The following is a 19173-nucleotide window of genomic DNA, read 5'->3' on the forward strand; positions in this document are numbered from 1 at the left end:
GCTTGCAATTAAAGCTTGCCAAGATCTAGTTGGTTCATAGATTCATAGACTGTAGAGTCGGAAGGGAGCCCAATGGATCATCATGTCCGACCCCCTGCCCCCGGCAGGAAAGAGGACCGAGCTCAGATGACCCCAGCCAGGTGCCTATCGAGCCTCCTCTTGAAGACCTCCAAGCTAGGTGACAGCACCACCTCTCTTGGAAGCCCATTAGATCCTGGCCACCCTTACTGTGAAACATTTCTTCCTAATATCTAACCTAAATCCACCCTCAACCAGTTTACACCCGTTATTCCTAGTCACTCCCTGGGGCGCCCTAGTAAACATCACGTCACCTATTCCCCGTTGACCTCCCCTAATCATTTATAGGCAGCCACAAGATCTCCCAGGACTGGGGGCAGGGCAAGCTGGAGGTTACAGTAAAACATGGCAAAGGCCTGTGGGGAGATTACAGAAGCCAGACAGACGCCTACATCAAGGTTTTCTACCAGGAGAGGTTGAACCAAAGCAGAACTGTGAACAACAACAACCACCCCATCTGGAACATCTGTCTGGATTTGGGGGCTGTGAAGGTTACCAGGGCCTCCCAGCTGAAGGTGCAAGTATGGGACAAGGACAGTGGGTGGGACAATGAGCTCCTGGGCACCTGTGATGAACCGCTAGTGGCTGGCGCCTCTCAGCAGAAGACCTGCTACCTGAACCACAGCAAGCTAGAATACCAGTACAAGCTGCTCTGTGGGCCGAGTCCGGGGGGACCGCAGTGCCAGGACTATGTCCCCCAGCCCCGGCATGGCAGACAAATAGACTGGGATTGGGTGAGCCTTGGAAGAGAAGCATAGATTTCATAGACATTAGGGACTGGAAGGGACTTCATGAGATCATCGAGACCAGCCCCCCCACTATAGGCAGGAAGTCAGCTGGGATCAAGTGACCCCAGCAAGAAATAAATCCACCTGTTTTTTGCAGGAGTCCAGAGTAGGTGCTTGCACCACTTCTGGGGGAGTCTGTTCCAGACCCCGGACACTCGCACCGTAGTCTAAATCAGCCTTCCTGGGGTTTATGGCCATTACACCTTGCTATCCCTTGGGGAGCCCTGGTGAACAGCTGTTCTCCCAGGCCCTGATGTATCTACCCCTCTTATATACTTGTAGGCTGCCATCAAGTCCTCCCTGAGCCTTCTCTTCTCCAGACTGAAGAGTCCCAAGTCCCTCAGCCCCTCCTGGTACGGCCTGCCCTCCAGGCCATGGATCATGCACGTGCTCTCCTCTGGACTCTCTCAAGCTTCTCCACGTCCTTCCTGAAGCGGGCGGCCCAATACTAGACGCAGCACTCCAGCTGCAGTCTCACCAGGTCCATGTAAATCGGGAGGATGACTTCCCTGGTTTTGCTTGAGATTCGTCGGTAGATGCACTCCAGAGTCTGGTTTGCTTTGCCAGCCACAGCATCGCATTGGTGGCTCATGTCCATCTGGTGGTCAGTCAAGACCCCCAAGTCCCTTTCGGTCGTGGTGTTAGCGAGCGTAGACTGAGGAGAGGAAAGGATCAATGCAGAGCCAAGAACTCCCTGAAACTTCACTGTTAAAGGTACAGAAACCCTGGTTTGAACTAATCTATGCTGAAGACCAACTCTTAGGACTGAATACCACCCCTCCACCCCCACCCCCATCAACTGCCCCAGAGTCCTATTCATCACAGCAGTGAATTAATCAAATGTCATCAATGGACTCCCAAGACTGCACGTACCTGTGGACGTGACCCCTGGGGCTGACAGCTGCTATCCAGCAACCACCAAGGGGGACGGCCCACGAGGTCAACGACCCCTGAATTGGGTAAGCCTGAAATTGGGGAGTCACCAAAGTCTGCCAGAGAGGGATAAAAGTCAGTGAAGAATGACCCCCAATGGTGCCCCCTCTGACCTGACCAGCACCTTGCCTTCCTAGGCGGATGGACCAGCCGGCGACCCCCTTCTGAAGCAACATCACACTGGAAGAAGCCTCGACTGGCCATCGACGGCAGACTCCAGCACTTGGGGATAGGTTTATCTTGACACCAGTGCTTACTGTTCATAGTGAGCCACTGTGAGTGTGTGTGTGAATGTGTGTGTGTTTGAGGGGATCAGCTGCAAGGTTTATGATCTGACTTTTGCATCCGTCTAATAAACTTGAATGTTTTGATGATCCTATGAGCTGGTCCTTTGTAGCCAACAAAATGAGTTGTCGTGTCACTGCTTTAACGCTAGTCTGGAATCTCATTTTGTCACTTAACACCCTACCAACCTACCCATTCGCCAACACCTTGACCCAACCCATCCTAGACCAATCCATTGGCCATCCTCTTGGCCAACCTAACCAACCCTGACACAACCCATCCATTGTCCAACCAGTTAGGCTGAGGGCTGTGCAAGGTTTCAGATCTGGAGAAGCTTCAGACACTTCGGCATCTGAAGCAGCATGTCTGGATCGAAGCGCTGGCTTCGTTAGGCTTTCCGAAGCAGTTCGGAAAAGCTTTGGAGCTGTTTTGGAGATCCAGCCATAGAGTATAATGGGGAATCAATCAAATATCCATAACTTTGTTGGTTTTTGTTTGATTTGGATGAAACTTGCAGGGATGGTAGCCTCTGCTGAGAGCATGACGCCTGTCAAGGTTCAAGAAGATCGGTGCAGGGGTTCAGGGGGAACTGCACCCCAAATTCTTGAAAGCAAAACTCATGTCACGTGCACGTGTTAACCCAGCGAGACACCCAGGTTTAAGGGGCGCTGCCAGCTAGTCCCTGGGCTGGACTTTCCCCGGCTCTCAAACTGAGTCTTGAATCAACTCCCCCTGCCAGGGTTAACACCGGTCTGCAAGTACTGGACTGCTCCAGCTGTGGTTGCCTCCAGGACGTGAGCAGCAGAGGGGAGATGGAGGAGAAGGTGCAGCCCTGGGATCCATCTCCCAACTAGCAGGACCAGTGTCCTGCCCTGGCCCTCCTCCTGCCCGTCCGCCCTGGGGCCAACGCTCTGGCCCGGCTCACTTGCAGTGGGACAGCGGCAGCAAAAGGAGCACGGGACGGGGTGGGGGACAGGGCAAGGGGCTGGGTGCACTGTCCCCGCATGGTGCTTCCACGCCCCCCCAAGAAGGCAGGGGTACGGACCTGTTACACCCAGGCAACCACACACTGCAATGGCAGGTGCTGCTGGGGGCCATGGCTGGGGAATTTTCACCCCCCCACACACACACTTTAAAACCAATTTGAGCCTTCACAGGACCACTTTCAACCCCCCACTCCGGTATAGACAGGTCTCAAGCACCAAGCCCAGCCTTTAGGACCCATTAACTGCTTTATGGTGTAGCTCCGTCTCCCAGCCCGGCACAGAGGCAGCACAGCATCCTCCCAGGGCAAGGCTATACGGAGAACATCGCGTGACCTCAGGGGACAGCTTCAATCACAGAGGGCACGCTCAGGTGTGTACGGCTAGAGGTGATGCCCAGCCTAGACCTTAATCACTATATTCACGCTGTCTGCCTTTGGCTGCGCTGGAAGCAATCCACCCACAACCCATTTAAATACATCCTTGAGTCGGGGTCCAACCAGGCCCGCAATAGCAATAGCGCTGCTGGTGATGTCTGGCCTGGGGACAGCAGGTGCCTGCTAGGAAAGGAAGCCCTCAGGCATTGATCCTGGGTGAGGGGCTGAGGCCAGGCTGGTCCTTGCCACCCTGCAGCAAGGGTCCTGGGAGCTCTCCAGGGGCCATGGCTGCTCCCTGCCGGCTCCTGCCCGGCTTTGCCTGCTTCTCTCCGGCAGGTGGCACTGGTGTGACAACCATTGGCCCCTGCCTGCTCCAGCTGTGCTCCAGCTGTGGTTGCCTCCCAGAGATGAGCAGCAGAAGGGAGAAGATGCAGCCCTGGGATCCACCTCCCCCGGCCTCCCAGCCAGCAGGACCAGCATCGCGGGAGCAGGCTGCTCCCAGGCCGGGGCTACGCGGAGCACATTGGTGACCCCAGGAGACAGCTTCAATCACAGAGGTTGGGGGCACACTCAGGTGTGTCTCTCTAGTAGTCGCACACACGGGTCCATGCTAGCCACGGAGGCACATCGCACCCTGGCCCCTCTTAACCCGCTGGCTTGGGCTCTCCCTTGCCCCCCCAGCAGAAATCCACCTGCTCAGAGTTTGTTTTTTAAACCTTTATTGAGAAACTAAAATATTCATCAAATCTACTGGCGCTCTCTGTCCAGCGCTCACCAGGTGAAAAGAACCAGCGGGAGGTTTATGTGCACAGGTATTAGTGTCCATCCATACACACACACACACACACACACACACATTGCATAAAACCACCTACAGTATATACTATAAATATACATACATATATACTGCACCCATAGATAAATTACAAACACAGATTTATAGCATATGTGTGTGTGTGTGTGTGTGTGCGCACGCGCGCGCATGGGTGCGTGTGCATGAGGGTGTGTGTTCATAAATATTAGCACTGGCTCCCGCCTCTGGATTCTGCAATGAGACACGTGCACACACATGCACACACACCCACGTGCACACACGTCAGCTTCTGCCCTGGTCCCTGTTTTGCACCTGCAGTTGCTGTGAGAGGCACAAGATGGGCCTGGCTGGGCGCAGACAACACAAACGTTCACTGAAGTTTCTTGGAGGAGCACATCCGTCCGGTTCCTCCCCCCGCCCCGGCCAAGTCCAAATCATTATAGTAAATAAAAGTTCACAGTAACGAAGCTGTACATGTGCAATACCCCGGCCCAGAGCCTTGCCGGTCTGGAGTCCAGCACTTCGCAGCGCTGAGGCTTCCCGAGGAGCGTGGATGGGGCTTCGGCCCCGCTTTGCAACGTCGCAGCTCATCTGAGCCAAGGCTATGTGGTGCGCCTGGCACGGCTGGCCTTGCTGGCAGGTTTTCCCCCTTTCTTGTTTGTTTTCTAACCTGGGGCCGTACAGACAGGGAATAAATGAAATGGGCACGTTTCCAAGAGTCAATAAAAAGGCGCTGCACAGGGGGGACCTTTGAGGTAGTCAAAATACTTTCCTTTCACTGCCTGGCACCAGGGAGAAGGAGCGCAAGCATGCATGTCATTGCTCTGGGCATGTGTGCGGCTGCGGGCACGCCTGGGGCTGCGTGTGCATCGCAGCGCCTGCCTTAGTGTAGTGTACCGCAACGTGTGGTGCAGCCGGGCTGGGGGTGGGACGCGCCAACACGCTTCTCGGCTTCCACCATCGGCTGCATCCAAACACGCCCGCAGGTCTGGGCGTGTGACTCTCTGCACACGTGTGTAGCTTTGCACAGTCTGCAGGTGTAGGCTTGTGGGCAGACCGCTGCAGGACTGGGCAGAGGCATGGCTGCCTACCCACGTGTGCCAGGAGCAGTCCGGTGCATGGGTGACAGCCCACGTGCAATGCGTGTGGGAGCAGGGAAGTGGGGTGGAGGGCGATTCACTCGCTGCTGCAATGCAGATGCCGGCCCTGAGCCCCCGTGGCATCCCCCTCATGTAGGCACTCTCCGGTCCGCCCTGGAGCACTGGCTGCCTGGGTACGACGCTGGGAACAAGGCTCGAGGGACTGAAAGCTGCCTGGCTCCTACTCAGCTGCACATCTCCGGGCTGCCCCGGCCCTGACAGCTGAGGCCACGGTGCCCACGCATCCACACGAACCCCGGTGTCACCCGTGCAATTGCTGTGCCCCATAAAGACTGGACCACGTAGGGTGTCAGGAGCTCAGCACCCTCCACCCCACCATTAAGGAGGTCAACAGCACCGGGCCAGGTTGTTGCTCCCGGGTGCAGCTGGCCATGAAGGCTGCAGACTGCCTTGTGGCTAGAGAGGTCCCGTGGCTGGGAAAATGCCCCAGATGCCCATGGAAACCCTCGGGCTTTTTTCCTGGAAGTGTCTGGGCTTTCCAGACCCTCGCACCCCTCCACCTTCCTGCACCGAGACCCTTCTGCCAACCCCTGCCCACGGGGCTCTGGTCACCCTCAGCCGGCAGCGGTGACACACATGTGGGCACCACCTGCGTGGCTCTCACACAGGCCTGCCGCGCCTCTGGGGACAACGCACCACTGCCGCACGGGTCGGGAGAGAGCAAACCAAGGCAGGGCAGCGGGGCTGGAGACCACCGCCAGCCCCGGCAGGCGGGCTGCCTGGGGAACCCTGCAGACCGTGGAGACGAAGCAGATGACAAAGTGCATGGGGAGGTGGAGGATGCGCAACTCCCACCGGTTTGGAAGGAGGGCTTCAAAGTGCTTCCACCACGCACCGATTGACTCCAGATTTCATCCTTCCTCACCCCGCAGAGCTCAGCCCTGCACCCAGCGCTGGGTCTCGTTCCCTTCCCGGCGCGGGCCGATGCAGCAGCTGGAGCAGACCTCCACACATGCACCCTTCCCTCTCCCTCCCTCCTTCTTTGTCCGGTTTTTCCTTCATTCTCCTTATACTTATTCAGCAACCCCCAACCCAGCTGGAGATAAAATAAACTCAATACAGTACAAATTAACAATAAACCACCCTTACAAATCCTCCCCTTCCCCCTCCCCATGATCTCTGTCCCTCTGTCTGTGGAAGGCAAGGCTGTGGCAGAGCTGGTCAGCCTTGTCTGAGTCTCCGCACTTGCCCTGCACCCCTTCCAGGCCCGGCGCGTAGCCTGGCCCCAGCTCCCCGAGGCGGCCGAGCTAAAGGATGTTGAGTTTTCTGGAGCAGGTTAAGTTACTGTGGACAAGGCTCCACATTTGGAGCAGCTCGGGGGGCAGCAGTTTATGAACCACCAGCATGCTGCGGAAGAAGCAGGGCTCCTTGTTCATCTTGCTGTTCTTGTTCTTCACGATGCCGAATGTCTTGAAGCCCTCGTGTCCCACCGGCCGCACCTTGATGACTTCCAGGCACATCCCCAGGAAGACGTCATCGATGGGGTACAGCTCCAGGGTCTCGGAGGCCTTGTGCAGTTTCTTGGCCAGGGGTCCATCCATGAGGAAGCCCCCGCCGCCCACGTAGGGAGGGTAGGTACTCTTGTTGTAGAGGGCGCTGGGGATGTAGTACTTGTTCTCTTTCTTGCGGATGGGCCTGGCCTTGTACAGGACGTCCCCGACTAAGAGGTCTTCCTGCTTCTGGTCCTTCAAGAACTCCAGGATGTTGCGGGGGCTGACGAAGACGTCGTCGTCCCCCTTGAAGATGTAGCGGACGTTGTCGCAGTAGATGTTGAGCCACTTCAAGAAGTGCACCTCCTTGAGGGTGAGGTTGAAGAAGCTGTCCAGGAAATCCCACTGCAGGATGTCCCCGTAGATGAAGTTCTCGTAATCCAGCAGCTTCTGGTAGTTGGCCCTCTCCTCCTCCTTGGAGGCCGTGCCCAACAAGAACAGCGTCTTGATCTTCTTCCCCCCCACCTCCTTCTCCTCACCCCAGGTCCTCCGGATGGCTTCGCGCCGGTCGTGCTGCGTGATGATGGACTTGACCACGATGAGCAGGTCGACGGCCCCGCTGCACTTCTCCGGGTGGTTGATCAGCATGGGGAAATACCGGCAGTGCCGGTACAGCAGGAACTGCTGGAAGTTGGGCTCCAGCCCCTTGAACCAGTCTATCTGGGTGAAGTTCGGGTTGGCCGTGCAGTTGGTGGTGGTGACATCCCAGGTTCTCACCTGCTCCTCCGTCACCGGCTCCGGCTCCGGCTCCGGCTCCGCCTCCGTTGGGGGAATCTCCTTCTTGCTCTTCCAAAAGTTGCTGGTGATGGAGAAGATGCTGTCCCTCTTCTGAGCTTTCACCGGCTCCTGGGAAAGGAACGGCTTCTGCGGCTGGCCCGACATGAACTGGCTGGGCCCCATTCCCCGTTGCAGCACCATCACCATGATCGCCAGCACGAAGGACAGGCAGATGCTTCGGTAGATGGTCTTCTTCCTAAGGACACAAGGTGTACAGTTAAAGAAAGGAAGCTACGGGCTGGGGGAAGTGCTCCGAGGTCAGCCCGCATCTCTCTTTGGGTAGGCCTAGTCCAGCTCCAAGGCAACCCGAAGAAACAAGCCCCGCTCCCTTGCTCTGACTCCACTTTCTCCACCAAAAAATAATGGTCCTGGGGTCATTTTGTAGCCTGCCCAGGGATGCGCCCAGGCTGAGTGGTGCTAGGTGCTCCCACCACTGCTTGGACGGGGGTAGAGCCCGTTTCCAGCGTCACCAACCTAGGTGGTATAGGCCTAGCATTTCATAGGGTTTTATTCTGACGACCGGAGACATCCTGGTTCAGTGCAAATGCCAGAAAATGTGTATGGAGAAGACACACAGAGAGAAAAAGAGACAGACAGAAAGAGAAGAGATGGAGAGAGGCGGATGGGAAGGACAGCCCTATTCATCCCGACAGGCGAGAGCAGCTGCAATGCACAATGTTTCCCTCGTGAAAACTCGAGTTTCATCAGAGCCGACTGTCTCCGTTGTCAGCGACACCTCCATTGCAAGAACGTGGATGTCCGTCGCATCGGTGTCGGTTGCACACCGGCACTTCCAGTGACAAGGTTCTCCTAGTCCAAATATATATATCTCGGAACTTAACTGCTCATTTCTGATCCCCTTGAAGTGTTTTGTTTCTGGGGTTTGGGGTCCTTTCGGGGGCAGGGAGGCTAGAACGATGCCAAATGTCAGGATCTCTCCTGTCGAAGCAAAACACCTAATCTGGCTTTGATCGAAAACGTCACGATGGGGTGCTAAACCGAAAGACTTGGCATGAAATGAAGCCGAAATGAAACAGGGGCTGGCCTTCAGACCTGTCCAGAACGTGGACTCCAAATAAAAATTGGCTTGTCTGAAACTGGGGGCGGGGGAATGAGCTTTTCAGGCAAAAGCTCCTTTCCTGACACAGACCCCACCCCGCCGGGTGAGGGGAAAGGAAATGCCACCGTCCCATCAGCGGCTGCAAGGGAACCAGCTCTCCGCTCTGTGCTGAGCACCGGCCTCAGTGGCTGCTGCAGGCTTTGCTTTGGGCATCCCCGAGCCGATCTGCTGCCTCCCCGCCATCGGCCAGACTCGCACATCTGCACCCGTTTCCTCCTCCCCAGCTGTCCCGCCTGCCTCGACGCCTCTCCTCATGCAAACGGGGGCCGAGCAAACAGGCAGCAGCTCGATTCCTGTTTGCAGACGGGGCTTCTCCCATCCCGCCCCACATAGAAGGGGCTTGTGAAATTTTGAGCAGAGCTGCGGTGCCGAGGGAGCAGGACGCGTCTCCCGCTTGGACGGGGGCTGGGTGCGGAGCACGAGCCTTTGATGGTCCGTGTTTTCATTGTGCTTTGCAAACAGGCAGCGCGGCTTGCCAAGGGCTCTGGAAGGGGTTTCCTGGACAGAGCATACAGCATGTCCTGTAACCTCACCGGGCCCCGAAGCCTGCACCAAGCCGCCTTTTGCAGACAGCGCTTGCATCCTTGCCCCCGGCACAACCGATCCTTCCCTTCGCCGATGCAACGAGCCACGGCTTTACCAAGGGAAGCCGGCACCCATTGCATCTCCCGCTATAGAAACGCGGAGGAGATAAAGCTCCTGGGCTTTGCTGGTTGCCCCTGCTCCCCTGTCTGCTTTATCCTCTCGTGACCCCTCAGCCCAGTCCCTTCACCCCTACTTCCCTCCTCGGCCTCTCATGCTCTTCTGCTCCAACAAGCCCAGTCTCATGCTCCGCATCCCTGAGCAGGGACCCCCTTGTCCCCCCACCTGTGGCCATCCTCCTCCTTCCTTCCCCCCGTAAACTCACCCAATACACCATCTTTGCCCGCCGCTTTCTGGCCCCTCTCTGCCTGGTTCATGCTGGATCATCCCAATGGCAACTTGCCCCCTGAGTACCCACTAATGCCCCCACCCATGTCCCATGTCCCTTCTCTGCTGATCTCTTCCTTCTGGACACCCTGCCTTCACCTATGCCATCCTCTGGGCATGGCACCAACATCTCCTGGGGAGGGTGGCTATTGCCCCCGTCCGTGGGGGCCCAGACCGAGCTCTGCACCCTCCCAGGGAGAGGGGTCATCTTCCACCCTACATCAAAGCCCCGCAGATCTCCCTCTCACGTGTGGGAGGGGCACGATGTTTGCACCCCTGCCTGACGTAGCTGTCAGCAAAGCTCTGCAGTGTGGACCCGACCCAACCCCAGGCCTCCCACCCCGGCCTCTCAGCCTGCTGCCGCCTTCTCCCGGATGGCTTGCCAACCCTTCACCTTGGCTCAAAAAGAAGTTTCTGGCCTTCTCCCAAATCTCCTCCTCTCCTGTCATTCTCTGTCCTCGCTGCCATCTTCCCTGTCTCGCCCAGGGCCCCCCCAACCCCTACATCCACCTTGCCCCACATGGCTTCTCCATCCCATTTCCAAGATTTGACCTTGTCTTTCCATCCACTGGCCCAACACTCATCTGTCTCCTGCCCTGAGCCACTCGCCTCCATAACCTTGATTCGCCGTGGAGCAGGGACCTTCAAGGTCTGCCTGGCTCGGCAGTCAAGTGACAAGTTGGTCGTATCCAAAGAGACATAATAGTTAGTGGTGGAAGTATTCAAATTTCTCTCACCTGCCTATACCCTGCTTTCTACACGTCCTCTCTCAGCATCTCATGAAGTGAGCTTCAGCTCGCGAAAGCCTGTGCTAGATATAAATATACCTATGTATCCATATCAGCATCGATCTCTATAGCCATATAAAGACCCATACGGATATAGAGTTCGATATGCATCTACTTTGGTTAACTGATAAGATGCAAATCTACCTTGCTTTCTTGTTAACCAAAGAGCCGTAGCAACGTGCACACATAACGCCCCAGATTAACTGCTCGGTAAACACGCTCTAATTAACAAGACACGATGGAGGACTCACCAACGGAAAGGGAGAGAGCGAGAGGGCATGTGTTGTGTGATTCCTGTGTGCCGGGCAGGCAGCCCCTATTACAACCAGTGCAAATAAACACTCTGGCAGCACTTTTTCATGAAGTGATCAACTGAAGAGCAACTTGTGGAGCAGGATCTGTGACTGCAGTTTCACTAGCTTAAGGCATCACAGGGCGTGTCTACACATGCTGATTTAAGGCACTTTAATAATGATTTTAATCACTTTTAATGATTTAAGGTGCATTAAGAGCATGCGTCTACATGTGCACACCCTTAAAGCACCTTAAAATGGTGATTTCAGGCTATTCACACCTCAATTTGATACCTGCAAAAGCAGGTAGCGAATTTGAGATGCAAATAGCTAAAGAGCATTAACGCACGTGTAGATAGATGCATTATGGTCCGTTAACGCTGTGAATGGACTGACTTGGAAGTAACTTTAGTCCCGTGTCAGTCCACGCACACGGCGTTAATGAGCTTTAACGCATGCATGTGTAGACGCCTTCATGCGCACCAAGCTAAGGCACATTGAATTTAGCTGTGCCTAAATGCACGTGTAGACATGCCCATAGTCTCTGCAGTGTCCCAGCCTGCCTCTCCATCACTCTTTCGCTGGGAAAACAGAAGTGCGGGGTGGGGCCCAGTCTCAGTACAAGCCCAATTTTTATCCCCTCCCGCCGAAGTCTTGCTTAGCAAGAGTCAACTCGATCAGAAAACAAGGAAATAAGAAAATTCATCCAAGTCACTTGGAGCTACAGAGCGTTTCTACAAAGGTCCTCACTGTTAATGCCGGATCCTCCCCTCTCAAAGTAGCTTGTCAGGATCCTGTCGGGTTTTTCTTGGAAATCTCTGTGGAAACACACATGCCAGATATAACTGAAGAAAACTGGCCGTGAACAAGTTATTAGCAAATGTAGTAACAGCAGAGGTTACTATAGCACATGTGAGCAGTTGGCTCCCTGATGTACGGAAAGCCGTCATATCCTGTAGCGCTGAGACAGGGGTCTTCCAACGCCGGGAGTTTGGAAGAGGAAATATAAAGGTTCAATTCCCAGCCCCGTGCATGTCCTTGCTTAGCAGCGGCTCCGTAGTGGAGATGGCAACTGGGCTCCCACCCTCAGCTCTAGCAAAGCTTCTTCTCTACCGTGAAGCACAGGGGCATTATTGCAGGGCCCCTGAGACCTGGTCTAAGAACCAGACAAAATATTGTGAAGTTTGAGAAATAATCTGGGAGGCGAGGCTGTGATTTTGTTTTGGGGGAGGTGTTTTTTGCATTCAGGTTTGAGGATCACAAATACTGACTATCCAAAAAAAGAAGACAAGAAAAATCACTGCTCGGAGCTGAAAAGCTTGTCTCTTATCACTTCCAGCCGTGTACCTAGGGCTGCACCAGAAGATGGTCCCTCACCCCACAACCCTTATCATGGAGTCAGAGACAACGAGGGTTGAAGGGACCCCAGGGGGTCACATCTGGTCCAACCCCTGCTCCAAGCAGGACCAGCCCCGAATGCATCATCCCAGCTGAGGGTTTGTCTAGACGGGTCTTAAACACCTGTCTAGACAAAGCCTTGGCTGGGATGCTGTAGTTGGGCTGGTCCTGCTTGGAGCAGGGCGTTGGACTGGATGTGACCTCCTGAGCTCCCTTCCAGCCCTTGTTGTCTGCGATTCTGTGATGAGGACAAGGGACTATCTTCTGATGGACCCAAGTATGTGTTGGATGCCAAGATTTTGCACTTCAAGCAGTCTTTTTTTTTTTATAGTATTTCCAATCCTGAATCCTGGACCTGGCTTCTCTCATACCCCTGGACCATCACAGCTACGTCAACACCACTGCAAAACTCACGAGTCGGGTCACCCATAATTGTACATTTGGCTTAAAGTCATGAGATTACAAAAAATAAAAAATAAAGCAATGATTTAGGGTAAGTTTTCTTTGCCTTCTAATTTTTAAGCCTTCAGAGCAAATTCAAGTCACCCCTTTGTAACTTGTCTGTAACTAATTTCACTCTTTTTGATTATTATTACAGAAAATGACGGGAGCAAAGCCTGTGCCGCAAAGATCTCAGAATAGCCACAGCGGGGCAGATGGTTTTGACACTCTGGATTCACACTGGAAAACTCTGGGTTTATCTTGTGAATCCTATGTAGATGTTTGCACTCATAAAACCAGGCTAATATTGCGTGGCACTCTTAAAAGGATCTCATGGCACCCAGCTGAGAGTCCCTGCTTCAGGGAATACTTGGTCGTCCTTACAAGCTGGGTTTTTTCTAGCACATGGGTTAGAACGATTGCTTTAACTGCAAGCTGAGACTGTCACATAGCCGCACGCCACCGGGAGCTGGGACTTTATGTAAAATGTCAACTCTCCCACGAGTTATAATAAAATCCCGACAGCGGCAATCCTGCAGTGGAGCTTGGGTTGACTCTTCGTGGTCATTGTAAACTGGTATCCGCGTTGCTGCCCCGATGATGCCTGCCGGCTCCTGCTGTCCATTCACTTGAATATTAAAAGACTAAATAGTTGGCAATCTTGGCCACAGCTGGGGATCTACCTAATTCGGGATTTTGTGGAAACCGTGAAATCCGGGATTGTCCACGTAATCAACGTGGCGGCCACCCTGGTCCCTCCTCCCGCACTGGGGCCTCTCCACCAATCAGCATGGAGGGGCGGGGCCAACAGAGCACATCGGGGAAATAGCCACGAAATTTGCTCTGTATGCTGTGGGCAGGCCGCAAAAAAACCCGAGTCCGGCCACAACTGAAGTAGGTCCCTCGCCACACCTGACAGGATCTGCTCTACCCCATTAGATTACCGAACACGAGCAGCTACGGGACGTTGTCACGGTCTTTTCGGGTTGCTCCAGCCAAAAGGTGGCTTGATATTAAATCCTCAGGTTGTGTGTGTGTGTATGTGTGTGTGTGTATAAATATATATATATATATATATGTATGTGTGTGTGTGTGTGCGTGTATATATATATATGTATATATATATATATGTATGTGTGTGTGCGTGCGTGTATAAATATATATATATATATATGTATGTGTGTGTGTGTGTGCGTGTATATATATATATGTATATATATATATATGTATGTGTGTGTGCGTGCGTGTATATATATATATGTATATATATATATATGTATGTGTGTGTGCGTGCGTGTATAAATATATATATATATGTATATAGATATGTATGTGTGTGTGCGTGCGTGTATAAATATATATATATATATGTATGTGTGTGTGCATGTGTGTGTGTGTATAAATATATATGTGTATATATGTATATGCATACACACACACAATGTATATTGAATTAAATATTGAATACATATGGAATTACAAAGGGATAAAGGACATTTAGTTACAAGTTGCTCTCTCCTGCTCCCCGTGCTGGATAGGGGCTTTGTAAAATCTGCCTGGCCGGACCGCTTGGCACTTTGCAAAGTTTACTGCAAGTAAACAACAGCAGACAAAAAAAAAGAAGGCTCCAGGTCCTAGCTAATACATCCAGAACAAGGGAGACATCTCCACACCTCTGTTGGATAAGGGGCATTATGAAAGCAGTGGCCCACAGAGAAAAGTAAGCCAAGAGAAACTAGAAACCTCAGGGAACCACTAATCTCTGCTTTAAAGCCTATAGTATTTAAAAGCAAAGCGATTCCCACAGAAAAAGCTACCGTGCCAGCCAATAGCATGGAAAGGACCAGTTAAGGGATGATAACTACATGGCAATGGGATATTTTACACATGCACTTTCATCTGAGACTGGGTTGAATAGCGACACTCCTTTAACCCTTTCGCTTCCATGCTGACAGCATGGGGTTGACAGCGTGGGGTTTAAAGTGTGTATTTAAACACGCTCCTCTCCCAGACCTAGAGCAGCCTTCACGCCAGGTCAACCCCGTTTTGTACCTGATAGTTAAGTCTGCGCTCTCGTTCCTAATATCCTCTCCATTACCGGCCGTACTGGTGCTACAGGTTAAATAAGTATGGGTCAATTCTGTATAATCATCCCAGCGCTGCTTAGGAGGATGATAGCTTGCTTTTTATCTAGCCATGACCCGGCTAACACAACCCCACAAAAAGGGGGAGATGAAATAAAAGAGGAATCGCGGCACTAACAGGAGTCAGGGATCTGGGTTTTCTCCAATTTAAAACAATCCCCAATTTTCGGTTAAAAAGAAGTAACCCCAAATCCACATTTTTCTGTGCTTAAACTGAAATACCACTAATATATATATATATATAGAGAGAGAGAGAGATAAATATATCTATCTATATATCTATCTATATATACATGTGTGTGTGTATATACGTGTGTGTATGTGTGCATGTGTGTGTATGTGTGTGTATGTGTATATATGTGTCTATGTATGTGTATATGTGTGTGTATGTGTGTGCATGTGTGTACATATATGTGTGAATGTATGTGTATATATGTGTGTGTATGTGTGTGTGCTCATGTGTGTGTATATATATGTGTGTGTATATATAATTGTGTGTATGTGTGTGTGCACGTGTATATATATTATGTGTGAATGTGTGTGCACATATGTGTATATATATATATATGTGCGTGTGTGTGCATGCGTGCGTGTATGTGTGTGCATGTGTGTGTGTTGTTGTGTTTCATTTTAATCATGGAAAAATGTTGGGGTTACTTTTTTTTTCTTTTACTGAAAATTGGGGATGGTTTTAAATCAGAGAAAACCCGGATCCCCGAACATGACTTCACACCCGCTCGGACAGTCTGTCCCCTCCGCCGCCCTGCATCCGTCTTGCCTTGTTCTTTGGGGTGGGGTGGATCATTCGATGCTTGTACAGCCCCTGGCACAGCCGGGCCCCTTCTCAGCTGGCTCCCCCGTGCGATGGCAGCTGGAGGAAAGGCTGCGTCGGCACACTGTGCTCCAGCCGGCAGCCGGTCATTGTTGTCCCAGGGAGAGACTCCACTTCTGGGAGATGAGGGTACCAGTCGTTGAGGGGGGAAGCGCACCAAGCTTTTGGGACGAGGTGGGGTGGACATGGAGCCCAGCCTGGCCACATGGACGAGCATAAACAGTCGAGTCATCGAGGAGCAGGGCTGCAAGGGAGCTCCAGAGGTCATCTAGTCCCAGGAGCAGTCCTATCCCTGTCCAGACCATAGACCTCATGGGCCTCAACCAATTTAGACTCAAGCTTCCCCTCGTTAGACTCCAAACCCCACTTGGAAAATCCCAGCTTTTTGCTCCCACTCACTCTTTGACTACAGGAACTGGAGATGAGTCCAGGCATCTGCACCCACCGTGGCTGGGTCTTTGCTCACCTTGCAGAAGGCTGTCACCCCGAGCCCAGTGCCCACAGGCGCGGGACCCGCTGCTGTCCTACACCCAGGCACCTCCCAGGGTTTTGCTCCATTCCCGTCTGGCGCTGTCTCCTCCCCCCCCGCTCCGGTGGGCACGAGAAGGCTTCGTTGCCAAGGGCATGCATTATTTCAACCGCACCAACAAGGTGCGAGCAGGTGGAGGAACCTGCTCCCTACCCCTACCGTTTGTCAGTCGCACAAAACAAAGTCAATAAACCCGGGAGCTCGGACTGTTCAGCTATTTCCTCCTTACTGACCTACCGCTGACACCGCGAGGGGTGTTACACACAAAAATGCTGCAACCCCTGCCCACACCCGAGATGGACGGGTGCATTGATTTATGCACCACTGAGAGCTGGAGCTAGTCTGGGCTAAACCCGGAGGCACCGTGGAAATGGATTGGAGCACAAAGGAGCCTAGACGGCGTCCGTGACACCGTCTCAGGGGTTTGCTCCCACAGAACAAACGCACCTGCTGAGCTGGACCCACGCACGGTTGTTCTGGCTACCGTCCTGCCACGCCTGGTGCGACACGCCTACTCCTGTGGAAGACACCCTTGCAGAGATGCAGCTTAACTTCATCCAGCTACGTACCCGGCACACTTATTTGGCTTTAAAGCAATGCAACTACACCCAGGCAGCATTCATCTAGCAAGACGAGGCCTCGCAGCCACTCGTTGCCATTGCCTCCCTCTCCTCTGCTGAGCTGGGCCTGGGCTGGCATTAGGAGATAAGGAGCCCGCCCGGGCTTTGCTTCGCATCTCCCCACACCTTGCAGCCATGCAGCGTATATGGCACCCACTCACACGTACTCTCTGTGTGTAACTGGGTCTCAGCCTGCCGGCAGGAGTTTCCTGGTTCAATGCAGGTCTCATCGACATGCAGAATAATAGCACTGGATGAGTTGGACCAGAACAAACACCCACCCCGCCAGACTCATTCAGGTTAGCTAAAACCTGCTCCTACTCGATTGAAGTTAATCTGGACCGAGAGCGTTCACGCAGGAGTTTGCTCCTGTTTAATGGAGCTGGCTGTCCATCGAGCTTTTGGTCGAGCCAGAGTTACATTCAGGGTAGCACTTCCAGGCCTGGAGCCCAAAAGAAACCCCAAATCCAAACCTCCACCTTGGGAAACCAAGGAAGGAGAAGCCACAGGTGAATCCAGTCTCCCTGTGAAAACCCCTCCTTGACTGGACTGGAACACCTCTTCTTATTTCTTTTTCATTTAAATTCAGCTATTCGGCACCGAGAGCCGGGGACCTGCTTGCCGAGACTGCCCGGGTGGGGTGAGGGCGGAGGGGGAGTCGCCTGGACCAGAGTTTGGGAGCGGGGGGTCCTGGACTCAGACTTCTCCGGCCTGTCTGGGTCTTGCTCCCTTTGGCTGCGGGGGCGAGCGAGACCGCTCAGCCCGGCACGGGGAACTCGTGCCAGCTCATTAGCAATCGACTGATATTAAAGAACAAATCGTGCTTCAGAGGAAGGGGGAAAATTGCATTGCAAGAAGCCAAGTCCGGTGGGTTTCCCTGGACTGGCATCTCCCGGGCTCCAGAGACGACGCAGCTGGAAGGATTTAGGAGCCCAGAGCTGTGGCCCTTCTCCCGCCAGCCCCCTTCTCCATACGGGGTGACCCCGGGGGGACGGTCCTGCCACAAGGAGCCATTGCTTGGGTCCGCCAAGGGGCTGCCCCGTCTCCCCGAGGATGCTGGAGCTGGCAAAAAAGGGCGAGGGTAAGAAACCAGCGGCAGCAAAGCGGGGAGAGGGGCCCCGCTTCCTTGCAGCGAGGAGCAGGCTGCTGCTGCTGTCACACGTAGGGCTGGAGCAGCTTCTGGCAGCTGAGGTCAGGCTGGCCAGGCCCGCCGAGCACCCCGACCTCCACCTCCATCGCCCCGCAAACAAACCCCACAAGTCTCGGGGCAGGATGCGTCCTTGTCCAGGCAGGCTGGGACGCCGTGGGGGGTGCAGGTGGGTGCCAAAAAACACCCAGGCGGCTCTGACCCCCTCCCACCAGTCCCTGAAATCCATCCATTTGTGGTGCCCAGCTCCTACCGGGCGGGTGGCAGAGCAGACAGACAGACACTCAGACCTGAAGAAACTGCGCCGTGCACCCAAAAGCTTGTCAGCATCTCTCCCAACTGTACAGCGCGTCCAACAAAATCTGCCCGCAGCATAGCCCGCTTCTCCCAGGCAAGCCGACACGTGCATCGGGGAGGGGAGCTCTGGATCTCCCCCCTGCCTCAGCCCCCTATGCTGGGGGTCACAAGGACTGGGTCCCCTCCTCACCCAGCCGCTTCCCTCGAACCAGCCCCTTTCCCACCCTGAATGAGGAGAAGAGGGGGCAGGAGGCAAAGAGACACCCAGCCAAGCAAAACCCCCTTGCCATCCCCCTGCAAAACAATTGCAAAGCAGTGCCAGGGGCTGGGTACGAGGGGCAAGCCAGCCTGCTCAGATAGCACTACCCAAGTCACCCAGAGAGGCTGCGGTCCCCTCCTGCATCCCCCTGCCCACCCCACCTGGGATGGCAGGAGGAGCGAGCCCCGGGCACTCACCACTGCGACATGCTGGAGCGCTGCTGGGACCCTCCAGTCCCCGGTGCTTGCAGCCAGCTCCTCGTCCCGCTGCTGGGCTCTCCTCTCCTCTCCTCTCCTCTCCCCTCCGCCTGCTGCCTGCAGAGAGCAGCGCGCTCCTTGCTCTGCCTGGAGCAGACCTGGCACCAGCTTCCTCCTCCCTCCCCAGCCACCGAGGTGGAGCCAGAGGGGATGAACTGGGCTGCAGGTATTTAACTCTTCAGCCCCTGGCTGGCAGGACACTTCTGCCAACCCAAGCGTGCCCCAGAGCCAGGCGCCAGCTGGCAGGAGTCACCTCCCAGGACCAGGCGCTGGCACCAGGCGGCTCCCCGGGCAGCAGGCGCCTGCTGGGTGCCACGAGATGCTGGCCTGGGGAACTGTTGTCCCAGGGGTGCTCTCCCCAGGCCTCTTTCAGAGCGGTCCAGACTCTGTGTTA

General features: G+C 54.1%; 1 protein-coding gene across 1 annotated transcript; it reads right to left on the minus strand.

The window, feature by feature from the left end:
• Window positions 1-4150: 4150 nt before the first annotated feature.
• On the minus strand, window positions 4151-18864 carry LOC102561388 (UDP-GlcNAc:betaGal beta-1,3-N-acetylglucosaminyltransferase 7). The gene is made up of 2 exons (XM_006264162.4): window positions 18720-18864; window positions 4151-7881 (listed from the first exon to the last, which is right to left on the minus strand). Exons 1-2 carry the CDS (start codon window positions 18728-18730, stop codon window positions 6666-6668), a joined length of 1227 nt encoding a protein of 408 aa, XP_006264224.2. The 5' UTR covers window positions 18731-18864; the 3' UTR covers window positions 4151-6665.
• Between the last annotated feature and the right edge of the window lie 309 nt (window positions 18865-19173).

Source organism: Alligator mississippiensis, chromosome 7 (genome assembly GCF_030867095.1).
Source record: "Alligator mississippiensis isolate rAllMis1 chromosome 7, rAllMis1, whole genome shotgun sequence".
NCBI classification, from domain to species: domain Eukaryota; kingdom Metazoa; phylum Chordata; order Crocodylia; family Alligatoridae; genus Alligator; species Alligator mississippiensis.